Source organism: Microcebus murinus, chromosome 2, assembly GCF_040939455.1.
Source record: "Microcebus murinus isolate Inina chromosome 2, M.murinus_Inina_mat1.0, whole genome shotgun sequence".
Classification (NCBI taxonomy): domain Eukaryota; kingdom Metazoa; phylum Chordata; class Mammalia; order Primates; family Cheirogaleidae; genus Microcebus; species Microcebus murinus.
The window spans coordinates 48327122-48345652 of record NC_134105.1 but is presented as its reverse complement, the minus strand read 5'-3'; the positions used below and the strand labels follow the sequence as shown (position 1 = coordinate 48345652).

At 41.0% G+C, this 18531-nt stretch overlaps 1 protein-coding gene across 4 annotated transcripts in view; it reads right to left on the bottom strand.

The window, feature by feature from the left end:
- PATJ (PATJ crumbs cell polarity complex component) overlaps nt 1-18531 on the bottom strand; it is a 345818-nt gene that overhangs the window by 16576 nt on the left and 310711 nt on the right. For 3 of the 4 annotated variants that reach the window (XM_075998871.1, XM_075998885.1, XM_075998893.1), the window contains 5 exons: nt 18210-18296; nt 14190-14295; nt 13077-13114; nt 7807-7929; nt 6972-7076 (listed from right to left, as the gene is read on the bottom strand). In XM_075998871.1, coding sequence (XP_075854986.1) covers nt 6972-7076; nt 7807-7929; nt 13077-13114; nt 14190-14295; nt 18210-18296 — 459 coding nt within the window. The remainder of the gene's footprint in view (nt 1-6971; nt 7077-7806; nt 7930-13076; nt 13115-14189; nt 14296-18209; nt 18297-18531) is intronic. The other variant, XM_075998878.1, reaches the window with a different exon arrangement.

Below are 18531 nucleotides of genomic sequence, written 5' to 3'. Positions count from 1 at the left end.
TTCAAAACCAGCCTGAGTAAGAGCAAGACCCCGCATCTATTATAAATAGAAAGAAATTAATTGGCCAACTAATATATAGAGAAAAAATTAGCCGGGCATGGTGGCGCATGCCTGTAGTCCCAGCTACTCGGGAGGCTGAGGCAGCAGGATTACTTGAGCCCAGGAGTTTGAGGTTGCTGTGAGCTAGGCTGATGCCACGGCACTCACTCTAGCCTGGGCAACAAAGAGAGACTCTGTCTCAAAAAAGAAAGTAAAAAGATACCACCTATTTAGTGTTTACCATTTGCAGTACGCTGTATTTATTACACACTTTACATCACACCTTATTTACTTCTCATAGCAAACTCTTAAGAAAGGAGCTATATATAATCCCTGTTTTAGAGGAAACTGAAGCTGAGACTTCAGTTAAGAGGATTCAAACTCACAATTTTCTGACACTAAAGCTTATTTCTTCTACAGACCCCTACACTAGCTCTTCCTTCCAACTTCCAAACCTTCAGGTCTCAGTCCTTTCCCTGCAGCTTATCACACTCTTCTTGGCATCTCTTGGCTTTCTATTCATGAACCATGTAGATTATTTGTTCTTACCTCTGGCTGCATATTAGAATCACCGAGGAATTTTAAAATCATCTGACGTCCATGCCGCATTTCAGACCAATTAAATCAGAAACTCTGCGGTGGGACTCAGCAATTGGCATTGAAATCAGTGATTTTTATTGTACGACCAAGGTTAAGAAGTACTCACAAACCATCCCTTTTATCAGGGGTTCTCAAACTACGGCCCGTGGGCCACATGCGGCCCGCCAAGGACATTTTTCTGGCCCGCCAGGTGTTTTTGCCGCCACTGCCTGTCCCGCTTAGCAGCCGACTCGCCAGGGCCCACAGTGCGCATGTGTGGAATGTGCGCTGCACTCTCCAACGGCCCTCCAACAGTCTGAGGGACAGTGAACTGGCCCCCTGTTTAAAAAGTTTGAGGAAAAATTCCAGTGTGAAACCATCTGGTCCAGGACTTTTCTTTTTAGGAAGGTTTTTTTATTGCTGTTTCAATTTCAGTACTTGATATTGGTCTGTTCAGGAATTCTATTTCTTACTAGTTGAGACTAGGGAGGCTGTATGTTTCTAGAAATTTGTCCATTTCCTCCACATTTTCCAATTTGTGTGCATAGAGGTTTTTGTAGTATTCATAAATTATATCTTGTATCTCTGGGGCATCAGTTGTAATTTCTCCTTTATTGTTCGGGATGGAGCTTATTAGAGATTTTTCTTTTCTGCTTTTTGTTAGTCTAGCCAGTGGTGTGTCAATTTTCTTTATTTTTTCAAAGAACCAACTTTTTGTTTTATTAATCTTCTGTATAGTTTCCCTGTTGTCAATTTTGTTTAGTTCTGATTTGATCTTTTGGGGTCGGTCTGTTCTTCTTTTTACAGCTCTTTGAGATGATTCATTAGGTTGTCTATTTGTGATCTTTTCGAGTTTTGGTTATAGGCATTTATGGAAATAAACTTTCCTCTCAGGACTGCTTTAGCTGTGTCTCACAGGTTTTGGTAACACGTGTCTCCTTTGTCATTTAGATCAAAGAATCTTTTGATTTCCATCTTGATTTCCTCATTTATGAAGTGATCGTTCAGCAGAAGGTTGTTTAGTTTCCATGACTTTGTGTAGAAATGAGAACTCCTGTTAGGATTGATTTCTACATTTATTCCATTGTGGTCTGAAAAGATACATGGTATAATTTCTATTTTTTTAAATTGTTTGAGACGTGCTTTGTGTACTAGGATATGGTCAATCTTAGAGAATGACCCATGAACTGATGAGAAGAATGTATATTCAGTGGTTTTAGGGTAGAATGTCCTGTAAATGTCAGTCAGGCCCATTTGTTCTAGAGTTCTGTTTAAGTCCATTATTTCTTTGTTGATTTTCTGTTTGGAGGATCTGTCCTGTGCTGTTAGTGGGGTGTTAAAGTGTCTATTATGGTGTTGTTGTTTATCCATTTGTTTAGATCCAGTAGAGTTTGCTTTATGAATCTGGGTGCACCAAGGTTGGCTGCATATATATTTAGAATTGTTATGTCTTCTTGTTGAACTGTACCCTTCACCATTATATAGTGATCTTCTTTGTCTTTTATTATTTTTGTTGATTTAAAAAACTAAGTTGTTTATAATCAGCACCGGCACGCCAGCTTTCTTTTGGCTTCCCTTTGCTTGAAATATTGTTCTCTACCCCTTTACCATTAGTCTAACTGCATCATTGCAGGTTAGATGTGTTTCCTGAAGGCAGCAGATAATTGGCTTGTGTTTTTTTATTCATTCGGCCAGCCTGTGTCTCTTGAGTTGGGAGTTTAAGCCATTCACAGTTATTGAGATAACTGATAGGTGGGGCAGATTTCTGTTCATTATGTTGGGTTGAACTTTGTTGCTTTGTTTTTTTTCTTGAGCCATTGAGGTATTTGGGCTTTGATCTTTAGCTTTGAGTAGATTTATGTTCGTGAGTGTTTATTGTGTTGATCTGTGGGTAACACTGTTTTGAGTACTTATTGAAGGGCTGGTCTTGTCTTGGTGAATTCCCTCAGTCTTTGCTTATCTGAGAATGTCTTGATTTCTCCTTCATATACAAAACTTAGTTTTGCAGGGAATAAGATAAATAAATGGGACCTGATCGAATTAAAAAGCTTCTGCACAGCCAAAGAAACTGTCAAGAGAGCAGACAACCCACAGAATGGGAGAAAATTTTCCCAAGCTACACATCTGATAAAGGGCTGATAACTAGAATCTATTTAGAACTCAGGAAAATCAGCAAGAAAAAATCAAACAACCCTATCAAAAAATGGGCAAAGGACATGAACAGAAACTTCTCAAAAGAAGACAGAATAATGGTCAACAAACATATGAAAAAATGTTCAATATCTCTAATCATCAGGGAAATGCAAATCAAAACCACAATGAGACATCACTTAACTCCAGTGAGAATGGTCTTTATCAAAAAGTCCCCAAACAATAAATGCTGGTGTGGATGCAGAGAGATAGAAACATTCCTATACTGCTGGCAGGACTGCAAACTAGTTCAACCTCTGTGGAAAGCAGTATGGAGATACCTCAAAGCGATACAAGTAGATCTACCATTTGATCCAGCAATTCCACTACTGGGCATCTACCCAAACGATCAAAAGTCACTTTATGAAAAAGACACCTGCACTCAAATGTTTATAGCAGCACAATTCACAATTGAAAGTTGTGGAAACAACTCAAGTGCCCATCAATTCATGAGTGGATTAATAAAATGTGGTATATGTAAACCATGGAGTACTACTCAGCTTTAAGAAACAATGCTGATATAGCACCTCTTGTATTTTCCTGGATAGAGCTGGAACCCATTCTACTAAGTGAAGTATCTCAAGAATAGAAAAACAAGCACCACATGTACTCACCAGCAAATTGATATTAACGGATCAACACCTCAGTGGACATATAGGAATAACATTTATGGGGTGCTGGGCAGGTGGGAGGGGGGAGGAGGGGATGGGTATATACAAACACAATGAGTGAGATGTGCAATGTTTGGGGGATGGTCATGCTTGAGGCTCTGACTCGAGGGGGAAGGGGGGGCATGGGCAATATACTTAACCTTAACACTTATACACCCATAATATGCTAAAATGAAAAAAAAAAAAGTTTGAGGACCCCTGCAACGATACTCACATGTGCCTTGAAATGTTTGCTCTGCACTCTCTATAACACACCTTTTCAATTCCTAGGCCTGGGTAAGCTATCCATCACTCTCCCCTACTAGACTTCTTCCGGACCAAACTGGTAAGTGTGCCAACTTGCTCTCTACTAGTTCATGTCCTTCAATGTGATCAGGATGGTTCCACAGCTCACTGTGAGCAGAAGTTAATAGGCATTTGTTCTGCCAGGCCCTCTGCTTGAGGCACAGACGTATATTTATCCAGCTTTGGATATATCAACAGTCTGGAAGGAAACTGACACCCAGATACCCTCTATTCTTCCTTGGAGAGTTTCTAAAGAAAGGATTTATTGATTTATTTATTTAAGACAGAGTCTCACTTTGTTGCCCAGGCTAGAGTGAGTGTCGTGGCGTCAGCCTAGCTCACAGCAACCTCAAACTCCTGGGCTCAAGCGATCCTCCTGCCTCAGCCTCCCGAGTAGCTGGGACTACAGGCATGCGCCACCATGCCCGGCTGATTTTTTCTGTATATTTTTAGCTGTCCAATTAACTTCTTTCTATTTTTGGTAGAGATGGGGGTCTCACTCTTGATCAGGTTGGTCTCGAACTCCTGAGCTCAAATGATCCACCTGCCTCGGCCTCCCAGAGTGCTAGGATTACAGGCGTGAGCCACCACACGAGGCTTGGAAGGTACTTTTTAAATTTAGTTAATGTCATACTTTTATTTTTTTTTTGAGACATAGTCTCACTTTGTTGCCCAGGCTAGAGTGAGTGCCATGGCATCAGCCTAGCTCACAGCAACCTCAAACTCCTGGGCTCAAGCAATCCTGCTGCCTCAGCCTCCCAAGTAGCTGGGACTATAGGCATGCGCCACCATGCCCGGCTAATTTTTTCTCTATATATTAGTTGGCCAATTAATATCTTTCTATTTATAGTAGAGACGGCGTCTTACTCTTGCTCAGGCTGGTTTCGAACTCCTGACCTGGAGCAATCCGCCTGCCTCGGCCTCCCAGAGTGCTAGGATTACAGGGGTCAGCCACCGCGCCCCGCCCAATGTCATACTTTTAAATTGTGTCTTGTTGTTTCTTTGTGAAGGTGGAGCTGAACAGATTATGTCAGTGTGTGAAAATATCAATAGTACCAGATTTTGCTAAAAGAAAGACTTTTTTTTTTTTGTTACAGTTATCATTTAGAGTAACATCCTCCTAAGATCTGAATGAATAGCCAAAGGGCCACAGTTCTGAGCTGCAAGAGCTGCACTCACTTACATCCACTAGGGGTCAGCAGACCTAACTCCTACTTCGAAGGACCATTGAGCACAGTAAACTATTTTAAAAAGCAAAGGATTTGCAGGTGTGACAGGAGGAATGTGCGGTGATAACTATGTTAAGTTTCCACTGAGAGCGAGGATGACAAGGAGTTGAGAGGAAGCAGATTCTGGGCCAACCCACACCGTGTTTTGGTTTGTGTTCAACAGAAACTTGAGGACCCAAATAATTTAATAATATTTGGCCTATCACAGAAACTTCCTTGAAACTACTGACAGTATTTTCACGATTCCCTTCACACATGCTGAAAACGGTTTACTTTTTCAACGTCTGTTTTGGCACTTTGGACTTAGACCACTGAGATGTTAGAGTTAAGCACCACAAATTGGTTCTCCCAAATGTAATGGTTTTTCAATCTGGACTTCTTATTTTATTTTATTTTTTTTGAGACAGAGTCTCACTCTGTTGCCCTGGCTAGAGTGAGTGCCGTGGCGTCAGCCTAGCTCACAGCAACCTCAAACTCCTGGGCTCAAGCCATCCTCCTGCCTCAGCCTCCCGAGTAGCTGGGACTACAGGCATGCGCCACCAGGCCGGGCTAATTTTTTCTGTTTGTATTACTTGGCCAATTAATTTCTTCCTATTTACAGTAGAGACGGGGTCTCATCCGCCTGCCTCGGCCTCCCAGAGTGCTAGGATTACAGGCGTGAGCCACCGTGCCCGGCCTGGACTTCTTATTTTAAGGCTAGAATTACATGGGAGGCTGGCTAGCCCTCTCTCTAAAGCTGTGGTCCCCAACCCCTGGGCCACAGACCAGTACGGCTCCACGGCCTGTTAGGAACCGGGCTGAATGGCAGGAGGTGAGCGGAGGGTGAGCCAGCAAAGCTCTGTCTGTAGTTGCAGCCGCTCCCCATTGCTCTCCTTGCTGCAGAAGCTCTGCCTCCTGGCATATCAGTGTGGGGGCATTAGATTCTCATAGGAGCTCGAACCCTACTGTAAACTGCGCGTGCGAGGGATCTAGGTTTCCTGCTCCTTATGAGAATCTAATGCCTGATAATCTCAGCTGGAGCTGAGGCGGGTGATGCTAGAGCGCTGGGGAATGGCTGCAAATACAGATTATCATTAGCAGACAGGTGAGACTGCACAATAAATGCAGTAATGCACTTGAATGTAATGCACTTGAATCATCCTGAAATTCTTCCCCAACCAGAATCCGTGGAAAAATCATCTTCCATGATACTGATCCCTGGTGCCAAAAAGGTTGGGGGGCTACTCTAAAGTAGTAAACGGTGGGTTTTATTCTTTCTGCCTATAAGCCATTTTATACTACCCCTGCAGAAGTAGGGTGATTATAAGCATACATTTTTGGGGAGACTTGTTAATGAAGCTCGCTGCTAGTATGCTGCCTGGCAATCGCTGCCTGGTATCAATCTCAGAGACATGTAAAAATGCTGAAATATAAGCAGAGGTAATTAACGGTACACTTTGCTTTTACTTCCTGGTATATTCCCTGTGCTTCTGAACAATACCCTTGGGGACCACAGCTGATAAATAATTATCTGCCTTGGTTGATGCCTATAATGCAGTGAGAATTTAACAGTGCTGCCAATCATTTGTGCTACAGGAAAAAGAGCACTGTATTTTTCTCTTCCTTGAAGGGGAGAGGAAGAAACAGCACTTGGGCAGTTCAGTAAGTCTTGGGACATAAGAAAAGAAATCATTTTTTGTTCCTTGCAAACTTTGATTTACAAAAGAATGCTGGAAGCTAAAAGCCTTGTTGATTTATCGCGTGAAGCAGAGAGTAATTTTTCTCCCCTTGTTATGCTTTCATATAATCATGCTCACTGCCTGTATGGGTGGCATTAAAGAATTTCTGAATAAAAATAATAATGTCTTGCTTTCAACCTTCATAATTCACATCAGCAAGCACCCCGCTGGGTGGCGATGCCTACTGCCAGTGACGCTCAATCTTTTTTGCACGCCACTTATCTGCCTGGCGCAGCTGCATGCTCCATTGATCGCAATACCTGCAGGATAATGCGCCCGTAGGCGTTCTTCAGCAGATTAACCGCGTCCGCGTGAGACAGCCCATCTAAAGGTTGCCCATTAATGCTGACAATCCGATCTCCAACCTGGAAGTACAAAAGTGGCAGAAAATCACTATCATTAAGAAAAATTAAATTTGAGAAGAATGCTTAAAATTCTTTGTAAATCATATTTCCCATTTGTGGCTATTGTGAAGATTCTGTGTTTCTACTGTGTATGCATGTTCGAGAAGCATGAGGAATTTTTTTTGGCTTTCCCCACGTACAGACCAATCAGAGAAACACGAAGGGGGTCAGATTTGATTATTAAAAGGCACAGCAGGCCACTTCTGTATTTCGGTAATGGTGGTGTTTCATACATCCATTCTCCAGTAATAGCAGGGTGTACAAATTAACTGTTCAATAAAGCTCTAATGAGGAAGCCAAATATTTTCTGCTTTATTTTTCTACCTAAGATTAAGGGGCAATAGGAAAAAAAAAATTGTAAAAATGTTGATTCTTTGGGTCGAGGGAAGACTCTCTAAGTTGAAAGTCATTTTGGGTGGAATGAGGTGCTTAAAAGGGTATGGAAAGGTTTGCAAAGGAGCTGCAATTTCTTCTTCTTTTATTGAGAAGCTTTGATACAAACAATAATATTTTTATATGCCCAGGGACCTAATGAATTTCAGGTATAAAGTTTCTCTAATGCATCTTGCCCTCAGCATGGGTCTCTGATGGCTATTGGAATTCTCACTTTAAACAAGGTGCCTATGGCTGCAACTTCCTCTCCCACCCCACCACATGCTGTTAGCACTTCAGTCCGTCCTCCCTTGTTTACTTTAAGCTTCTGTGTACGTGCAGCCACTCCGCTGGCCTGAATCATGGCAATAAATACAGGGATATCTCCTAAGGGACTTCCTTTTCCTCCAGCAATACTGATTCCAAGGGCATCACTGAGCTCCTAAAAAAGAAAGAAAACATAACGCTTATATATTTAATAAAGAGCCACAACCTGATTGTCCCCAGATAGTTGTTGAACAAAATCCCCCCATGATGCAGGGGGCCAGCATAACACAGGAGTCAAGCGCAGGGCTTTTGGAGCCTGAAAGCCCTATATTTCAGCTCTCGCATTTAATTAGCTGTGGGTTCTTGGTGGAAGTTACTTAGCTTTGTGAAAGTTGTCAGAATCAAAATGGAGTCTCTTGTGCTAAAAAACAAAACAAAACCCAGACAAATAGAGCCAGGGAATGCTATGAAGAGAGGGTTCTCATGCTTGTGTGCCTCATGACAAAAACTATCACAAGGCCGGGTGCGGTGGCTCACGCCTGTAATCCTAGCACTCTAGGAGGCCGAGGCAGGCAGATTGCTCCAGGTCAGGAGTTCGAAACCAGCCTGAGCAACAGCGAGACCCCGTCTCTACTATAAATAGAAAAAAACTAATTGGCCAACTAATATATATAGAAAAAATTAGCCGGGCAAGGTGGCGCATGCCTGTAATCCCAGCTACTTGGAAGGCTGAGGCAGGAGGATTGCTTGAGCCCAAGAGTTTGAGGTTGCTGTGAGCTAGGCTGCCACCATGGCACTCATTCTAGCCTGGGCAACAAAGCGAGAATCTGTCTCAAAAGAAAAAAAAAAAAAACTATCACAAAAGACTACAAAAACCACAATCTTGCACAAATGCCATTGCAACCTTACACACACACACAAAAAAAAAAAGAAACCAAAAAAACTTCTGCAAGGCTGTCTGTCCAGCAACTGCCTGTCCAACCTCGAACTGGTGTCACCCTTATTATTGAACTTTGCTGCCAAGGGTAATTATCTTAAAACAATTACATAATATTCTTCATTTCTCCTTTAAAAATCTTTGCCTACCTTTACTTCCCTGATATGCACACAGTTTATTATGGCATGTGTATTCCCACTGCAATGCCCTAATCCTGAATAAACATAATTTTCTTTTAGAGAGCCTCTCTCCATTTGTTATTTAGGCTGAAAACCTCTTAGAGCCGCCATCTTGGTGTATAAAATGGGAAGAATACTATGTACCTCAAAGTGTTGGTTTGAGGATTAAACGAGATGATACAGCACAGTCCTGGCCTATCGCAAAGACTCAATAAAAGGCAACAGGAGGAATCAATAAAAAAAACAAAACACCCTATGCTACTGCTTAGTTTAGTGGCCAATTCTGATGCAGACTTGGCAAGTATGTTCTCAGATGGTGTTTATGATTTAAACTGCCACACATACCATGCTCTTCTGGGTGTGAACAAACACACTTGGCTCTAAAAGACTGCGTTCAAACAAAAGATCTGAGAGGACACTCAGTGTAGTCACAACGGTTTGGAGAGACGAGTAAAATGTGGCTGAGAATGTTCCCTAAGACGGAGCCTGGTGAAGAGACCTGGCTCTAGTCCAGGTTTTCCCCGTGTCTGATTCACAGGGCTCATATTTTAAAAATCACTAAAAGAAAAAAATGACAAGTTCCAGTTCTGGCAAGGTGGCATATACATATGGTAGCATCTCTCTCCTGCTGATTACGATTAAGAAGTCTTGTCAAAATGTAAAAAACAACTACCTGCGGCCTCAGAAGCATAAAGAAACAAAATAAAGTGTGGTGGAGAGTCAAAACGTGGAGCAACCACAGCAGTGGGTAATTTCCCAGGTTTCTTTTTTTCCTGGCGTCTTTGTCCTGAGGGTGATTCCCAGTCAAGGAGCTGGAGAGGTGGGGTGCAACTGCTAAAATTTGGATGGAAATGATCTTTCTGCCCAGAAGAACCAGAGAAAAGAGCCCTTAGGAAGAAAACCAGAGTAAAGACAGCTGGAGAAAGGGGATCCCCTCATTCCACGTGTGAACCCATGGAACTCTCAGGCTCAATTCTAAGCTATGGATGTGTAGGATAGAAGCAAACAAGCACAGCTCAAGTTTGGAGAACTGAACTGAGGTTTGAGCCACCGCTCACAGCAGGTGAGCCAGAACTTGCAGCCTGAGCCTACCTGGGCTGACTATCTGTTAAAGCATAAGCATCAGCATTCTTCAGAGTCTATACAACTACACAACATGACATTGGTGAGGTCCAGAATAAAGTCCTAAATTACCCAGCAAGCATGCAAAGAATCAGAAAAATGTGACCAATTTTCTTCTTAAGTACTTTAGATAGTTGAAAGCAAAAATCCTAACATTGTTCAGTGGAGTACTCAATTTATACAGATGCAAGCATGTGACAACTATGGCATAAATGTCAGTGGTGGCTGTGGGAAAGGGAAGTATATGGTTGAAGGCCTCTACAGTTTTTTTTTTTATTTTTTATTTTTTTTTATTTTTCTTAAGCTAAGAGATCGGCTAGGAAGGCCTCTACAGTTTAAAGTGATCATTTAAAAATATACTCAGCTCAGTGTAAGTCAATTAATTATATCTCAAGTTGAAAAGTGGAAAGAGAACAAAGTGACAACAGAAACCATGTATGCCAGAACTTTAAAAACTTGTCTCGTGTAAGTATGACGAATTATTCTTCATTATTAATATTATCGTCAGTGCTGCCATGTCATACCTATGAGACACAATGGCAATGTTGACCTCTCCAGTCACAGTAGCTTAGATCCTGTTTTCAAAGTGTTTGTGTCCAACCTATACTTTTTTTTTTTTTTTGAGTGAGAGTCTTACTCTGTTGCCCGGGCTAGAGTGCCGTGGTATCAGCCTAGCTCATAGCAACCTCAAACTCCTGGGCTCAGGTGATCCTCCTGTCTCAGCTTCCCAAGTGGCTGGGACTACAGGCATGGGCCACCATGCCTGGCTAATTTTTTCTATATATTTTTAGTTGGCCAATTAATTTCTTTCTATTTATAGTAGAGACGGGGTCTTACTCTTGCTCAGGCTGGTTTTGAACTCCTGACCTTGAGCGATCCACCTGTCTCGGCCTCCCAGAGTGCTAGGATTACAGGCGTGAGCCACCACACATGGCCTAACCTATACTTTCTGAATGCAACAATAATCAACCCTTGTGTGCAAAATGGCAAGATGTGTTTTATTATGAAGTTTCTGCTTGGACCATGTGTGAGAGAATAGGGGTAGTAGGAGCAGGAATTATTATAAAAACCTGTACAAACATGTAGCTGAAATGACTAAGGAAACATAAAATGATATTATTTTTAAGATCTCAGAATGAGGAGAAATTTATGTAATAATTTGGCTTTGTTTAAATGCATCATGCTAACATTTCTTTAATTTATCCATAATTATGTACACTGTTGGTATATTTAACTTCCCCATCATGGGAACATCTGAGTTACCACTCTGGTGGAAAGATATTGGGAACAAATAAGGCAGATTTAGTCAGAGTTGTAACAGTAATAGTAACAGATGCCACTTCCTAGGCATTCCTGATCAAGTAGGTACTAAGTACATTACATGTATTACCTCATTTAATCCATACAACAATATTTACCTTTGAGGTAAGTTGATGTTATCACCCCATTCTACAGACAAGAAAATCAAGGTTGACTTGCTAACTATTATAGAGCTAATGTATAGAGCTAAATATTATAGAGCTAATGAAAAACACATGCTGAAGCCATAAGTACCAGGGCCTCAGAATGTGACTGTGTAAAAGATAAGGTCTTTAAAATGAGATCAGTAGGGTGTGCACTGATCCAGTCTGACTGACGTCCTTATGAAAAGAGGTTAGGAATGAGAGAGATCCAGGGAAGATGAGAAACAGAGGGTAAGGCCATGTGAGGCCACAGCAAGAAGGTGGCCATCTGCAAGCCAAGGAGAGAGGCCTCAGGAAAAACCAAACCTGCCGACACCTTGAATCTTGGATTTCCAGTCTCCAGAACTGTGAGAAAATAAATTTCTGTTGTTTAAGCCACTCAGCCTACAGTGTTTTATTATGGCAGCCCTAGTAATAAGACAGCGAATAAATGATAGAGTGCCTTCCAACAAAGGTATGAGTGAATCCAGACAGCCAAGCTATGCTGGGTATCACTTGACTGCAGCTGAGTGCTATGATCGTAACAGGGTCATAATTTTTTATTACTTCTGGAGCCCCAAATTTATGACCAAAGTGATCAAAATATAAGTCTACTTTCTAATATTCTAGATATTTGAAAACCAGGGTTTGACAAATTTATGAACTGAAAGGCATCTCACACAATCTTCTCAAAAGGGCAATTTAACAACATGTATGAAAGCCTTCAATAATAAGCATGGCTTTTAACCCAACAATTTTTCTTTTTTCTTTTTTGATTATTTTCCTGCTAACTTCTTCCTTCATACCAACAATTTCATTTCTAGGAATTAATCCTGAGGAAATTACCTATGCTGTTGACAAAAGTGGAAATATAAAGATGTCTTGCTATAAAAGATAGCAAAAATTGAGAAATATGTTAATTGTTCAATAAGAGGAAGCCAGTTAAGAAAATTATAGCACATATGATGGAATACTATGTGACCATTAAAAAAAAAATCACCATGGCTGGGCGCGATGGCTCACGCCTGTAATCCTAGCACTCTGGGAGGCCGAGGCAGGTGGATTCCTCAAGGTCAGGACTTCTAGACCAGCCTGAGCAAGAGCGAGACCCTGTCTCTACTATAAATACAATGAAATTAATTGGCTAACTAAAATATATATATGTATATATGAAAATATTAGCCGGGCATGGTGGTGCATGCCTGTAGTCCCACTACTCGGGAGGCTGTGACAGGAGGATTGCTTGAGCCCAGGAGTTTGGGGTTGCTGTGAGCTAAGCTGATGCCACACCACTCCAACCAGGGCAACAGAAGTAAGACTCTATCTCAGAAAAAAAAAATCATCCTTTATGCTGTCTAAAATATTCTACACAATAATACTTTTTGTTCTATTAAGAAAATACACACACACACACACACACACACACACACACAAAATATAGTGGATGGGATTTGCCAAAAAATTCATAGTGATCATCTACGTGATCTACTGTCTGTTTATTGATGCTACACAGACCACATTTTTACTTCAGTAATTGAGAGAGCACATTAACAATCCAATAAAATGTATTAAGTAGAAAATGTACATTTTATGCAAATCTAACACAAGCCAGAAAAACAAAATAGCCAAATAACTGACTTACTCTGATTATCTCAACAGTCCTTGGCACCACGTCTGTGCCTATAAATAAAGAAGCAACACAGTTAACTTTTTAAAATTAAGAGATCATGTATTTAGGATATAATATCATTCCATGAAAACGGTATCGTTTTCTAGGCCTTTCAAGAGAGGGACACTAAAGGAAACAGGAATCGTACCCTTTCTCAACATCCAGACTGGCAGCCACGTCATCAGGGGCCGTGTCCTCTATTTTAAAGTGCTCTCTGTTTGCGACAGACATGGCCATAATTGTCCGGTCTCACAAAACCTGATGGACTGTGACAGCAGCTGCCTGGAACGTGTAATTAAATGCTTGGAGCATGAGCCAGTTGTGTTTTATTGTACATTTTTCTACCTTTATCAAAGATAACCTTCCACCCAAGAAAAGACTTAACAAGACCCCTTGCCCCACCCCCAATGGTATCCACACTCTGACCTTTCAGTGACCAGGAATTTATTAACTTTCTCTTTGTAAAGAGTTTTACTTTGAGCCGGGTGAGGTGGCTCACGCCTGTAATCCTAGCACTCTGGGAGGCCAAGGCGGGCGGATTGCTCCAGGTCAGGAGTTCAAAACCAGCCTAAGCAAGAGCAAGACTCCGTCTCTACTATAAATAGAAAGAAATTAATTGGCCAGCTAATATATATAGAACAAATTAGCTGGGCATGGTGATGCATGCCTGTAGTCCCAGCTACTCGGGAGGCTGAGGCAGCAGGATCGCTTGAGCCCAGGAGTTTGAGGTTGCTGTGAGCTAGGCTGATGCCACGGCACTCACTCTAGCCTGGGCAACAAAGCGAGAGACTCTGTCAAAAAAAAGAAAAAAAAAGAAAAAGAGCTTTACTTTATGATACACTCCAGCTTTCTGCTTTTCTATTTCTCACGTGATTTGTGTAGCGTTAAAGGTACATTCCAAAAAAGGACTCCCTCTAGCGCTCCTTTCTTCGGAACAGCCTTTCAGAACATGTGTGGCTGACCTGGCCGAGCTCAAAGATTCAAAAACATTTTAACTAAAGATGAAAAGACTGTTTTATCAAGTTGCTTAAATTTTTTCGAATGTGGGTAACAGGATGGTTTTGCTGGGGGTGTGTCCACACATACCTGAGTTCTTCTGGGCAGGGTCCGAGGCTCTTTTTGTGCTGACCAGGTTTTGCAGGCTGGCGATGACGGGGGCGAAGGAGGGACGGCAGCTGCTGTGCTGACTCCCCTGCAAGGAAAAGAGACCCCCACGGTCACCGGCGTGCAGACACTGATGTGGCCCTAAAAATTCATGCTCGTCATTGGTATTTCAATTACTGAGGTCACCATAAACAACTGTCGGACAATCCTAAAGAGGCCGAGAAACAAAACAAAAATCACCCACGCTTATTCTCTCACCATCCCAAACCAATCCCATCTGTTTGCTCCACTGTTTTCTTCATCATGTATGCTTTCATATATGGTTGCGACCATCGAGGTAGAGAACATACAACCATTTGAGCTGTTCTTGCTCCACATGAAATCACAAATGTTTCCCTAGGTTGCTACATAGTGTTTATGTACAGTTAGTTGATGGACACTATGTGTCATTTTGGGTTATGGTCAACCTGTATCCCCTTATTACCTAAAGTGTATCATATATTTTGCTCAAACAAGTATAATAAAACCTTGATTTATAGAAACATGACCAAACAAAACCCTCAATTATATGAGAAAGCAGCAAATATCAAGGGAAAAAGGCTTTTTTTAGAAATAACATTTTTTTCTTGAAGGTTTTCCTAAGAGTCAGTAATAATTTAGTTCAGTCTGCTATCTCTCCATTACCTATCCTTTTATTCATTTAAATAAATAGCTGAGGTCTACAGTGGGTAGTCATTTATGGCTAGTGGCTATTCAATGAAAATGGTATACATAGTAGAGGCACTTTCTAACACAGATAGTACAGCCAACAATGAATAATTTTCCTACCAAATTATTAATCAAGCCTATGCCTAACTGCAAATCAAAATTTTAGGCTAAACCTAAGATTATTACTAGTTGAAAAATTATAACTTGGTTCATTCCCTTAACTATGATACAAGTTGTTTAATATTTTAAATATGAAAAATTTTAAATATACAGAAAAGTTGAAAGAATCATATACACTGGACACCCATATATACACCACTTAGATTCCACAGTTAATATTTTACTACGTTTCATCATACATCCATTCATCTATTCATCACTCAATTCATCTTTTTTAAAGATTCATTTCAAAGTAAGTTGCAGGTATCAGCATACTTCACGGTGGATACATATATATATTTAAAGGAATGTTTCTTATAGTTTTCTTTTTTTTTTTTTTTTGAGACAGAGTCTCACTTTGTTGCCTAGGCTAGAGTGAGTGCCGTGGCGTCAGCCTGGCTCACAGCAATCTCAATTTCCGGGCCTCAGCAATCCTACTGCCTCAGCCTCCCGAGTAGCTGGGACTACAGGCATGCGCCACCATGCCTGGCTAATTTTTTGTATATATATTTTTGGTTGGTCAATTAATTTATTTCTATTTTTGGTAGAGACGGGGTCTCGCTCAGGCTGGTTTCGAACTCCTGACCTTGAGCAATCCGCCCGCCTCGGCCTCCCAGAGTGCTAGGATTACAGGCGTGAGCCACCACGCCTGGCTTTTATAGTTTTCTTGAAAGGATATAATTTAAATAAATGCTACTACAATAGATAACTACTCAGACTTGAGAAAATACAGATTATAACTTTTGCCTAAAAAAAATCACAATGTGTTTGCTGAGGCCTTTGTAAATATGAATCTTGCCTGGCTAAGGAAAAGATTCCTCAAGTGTCTTTTCTAATACACACCTTCCTCTGCAGAGTAGAGATACTTCTTCCTGGTTGGTGGGAAAAGCCATTATAAAAGAAGAGGCTTGGTGGCCCCCAGGCTAGAAACTCTCTCTTAATGAACCCACTTCCTATGGATTAAGTCAATAAATTATAATCTCCTTAGCTCTCAAAAGAAGGCACTGACCTCCCTATCTTGTAACTACCCAGAAGCAAATCTATGTCCCTACAGGGTCCTGATCTCTGTAAATAGGTCTGGATGTGAAAATGTTGGCAATGGAATCTTCTATTCTACCAGGGTCAGGGGCTTCAACTCATGAAATTGGAAGACCCCCTTTTTGTTTAATTACAGTCAGCTACTAGTCTTCTTCTAATTAGCCAAACAGGGCAAACTCTCATATCATCTCAGTCATCATTTTAAGGACAAGGGGATGATAAAATATATTTATTATTTTTTATTTGAATTGAGCTTCTACCCTCTGAAATAAAAATTCTATGCAAGAAGGTTAAAGGAAAGTATTTGATAATTTGTTCCAGGTTTCCAAAATACGACAGCTCACATTCATATATCAGATAAATGGTTATGATTTTTTTTTTGGACATTTAATGATACAGCTTCTAAATTTGTTAGCTCCATATTTAACCTGAGTGTGAACTTTATTAATCACGAAGATGCTCACATACATTCGATTGTATACATGAAACACGATCATGAAGATGCTCAGGAATGACAGAAACCCACCACTCTATCTGGCAGTCCAAACTCTTCCTGAAACACACAAAGTCCTGTCACCCCTCTGTGCCTTTGCGTATGCTACTCTCTCTGAGATGCCTTCTCCTTTTCCCCAGACTCCTTTTGGAGTGAGACCCAATGGAACCTCCTCTGCACAGCTCTCTCATACTCTGACAGGGACAATAATTTCATCCTGCATTCTAATCTCCCATGTACAATAAAGCTTTAAGGGAATCATTCAACAAACACAAGTCTTCCATTAAGGAAGAAGCCATGTAGAAAGCCTGGGGTGGGGAGGATAAAGTATAAAAATACTACTTACAAAGGGGAAGAAGACATCTGCTGCTACCTTAACCTCAGACACCCCCTCCCCATATCCCTCTTGATCTCTTAGAAAAAGTCCAGAAATCAATTTGAGTATACAACAATCCTCCTCTAGAGGGCCCTGCAAACTGCACCTCCAGTTCCCACTGTGAATTCAAGTCTGGCCAGAATCATCACTAACCATTCACTCGTGGAATCTGACGGCAGCAATGTCTTAGGCCTTTGCTGCCCATTATATTATATAACCCAGAAATGCAAAACACACACAAAAATTCCAAACTTAACACGGTATTCATTGAGTTTAAATGCTCTGAAGATATCCTAAGATAAGCCAGCTAGTCTGCAATCCTATCTGAACAACAGTATTTTTCCTCACCCATTTTCTAACACCAACGAGGCAAAAGATGCAACCAATAGTGTGCGACTGGATGCGGCGAGACATACCTATGTGCTAACCACAAAATCAGAGCATCTTCTCAACAAAGGCCTTCATGAGCCAACTAGGGAGGACTTAACAGTTGTGTTTTTAACCTCAAAACAAAGACCTATCCATAACCCATGGAAGAGAATAAGGAGTCACATGCAAGTTTCTATAGCTTCATTACATACCAAATAGGACTAAACACAGTCTACCACCTTGACTTTGTCAGCCATTACAATGAAAAAAATGCAGTGAAATATACTTTCTTAAAAAAAAAAAAAAAGAAGTGGCACTTACATCAGCCTTGCAAATAAACATAAGATGTTTGCTAACCCACAAAATATCACCCACCAAGGCGTCGCTCCCACAGGAGAAACCCCCACACTTCATTCTCCTAGGAATATACCATTAACTGCCCTCAGCATGTGTGAGTGGCTAGTCACAAGTTAACTTTATAGCAATATTTAATTGAATGAATAGAACAATGTTGTGCTAATGAGGGTCAAATTGCCACCAGATGTTGCCTTTTTTTTTTTTTTTTTTTAAATAAACACAGCTGTGGACATGTGCGCATAGGCAATATAGAACTAATAGTAGGAGAGAAAAGTGGTTCTAAGAAAACATTCTCAGGCAATAAAGGAGAGAAAAATCTAGGGATTAATGAATTTCTATCCCACCTTTCTTTTTATTTCAAACACATGAAAATACACTGAACTTGGTGCTGTGAATATGCTACATATGAGGCATTATTTCCAAACAATCATTTGTGAAATGGGGAACTTTCTCCCAGTGGGGGCAGAGGAGTGAGTCGGTCTGACGGGAAGCCATCAACCACCTGACTGTTCTGTGATGTCTTCCTTGCCGAGGTCCACGAACCGGCTCGGAGTCTTCCAATCTCTAGCTGCACAAGACCCTGTGCACACTTGGGAAGGCAAGAACAGAATAGAAATGAAAAGCAGTAGCATGTATGTTCTAAAACACCATAGCAGAGCCTCCACTCATCTCTGCAGCCATGAATTATAAAAGCACCAGGCAAAAAGGAAAGTCAGTAATCCAACAGCCAAACAAAACAACAATAATGTAAAAACTCAACAGCATTCATCTCATGACTTCTTTAAATGTGTTAAAAGGATGAGATTTCAATTCCCCCCTCTTCT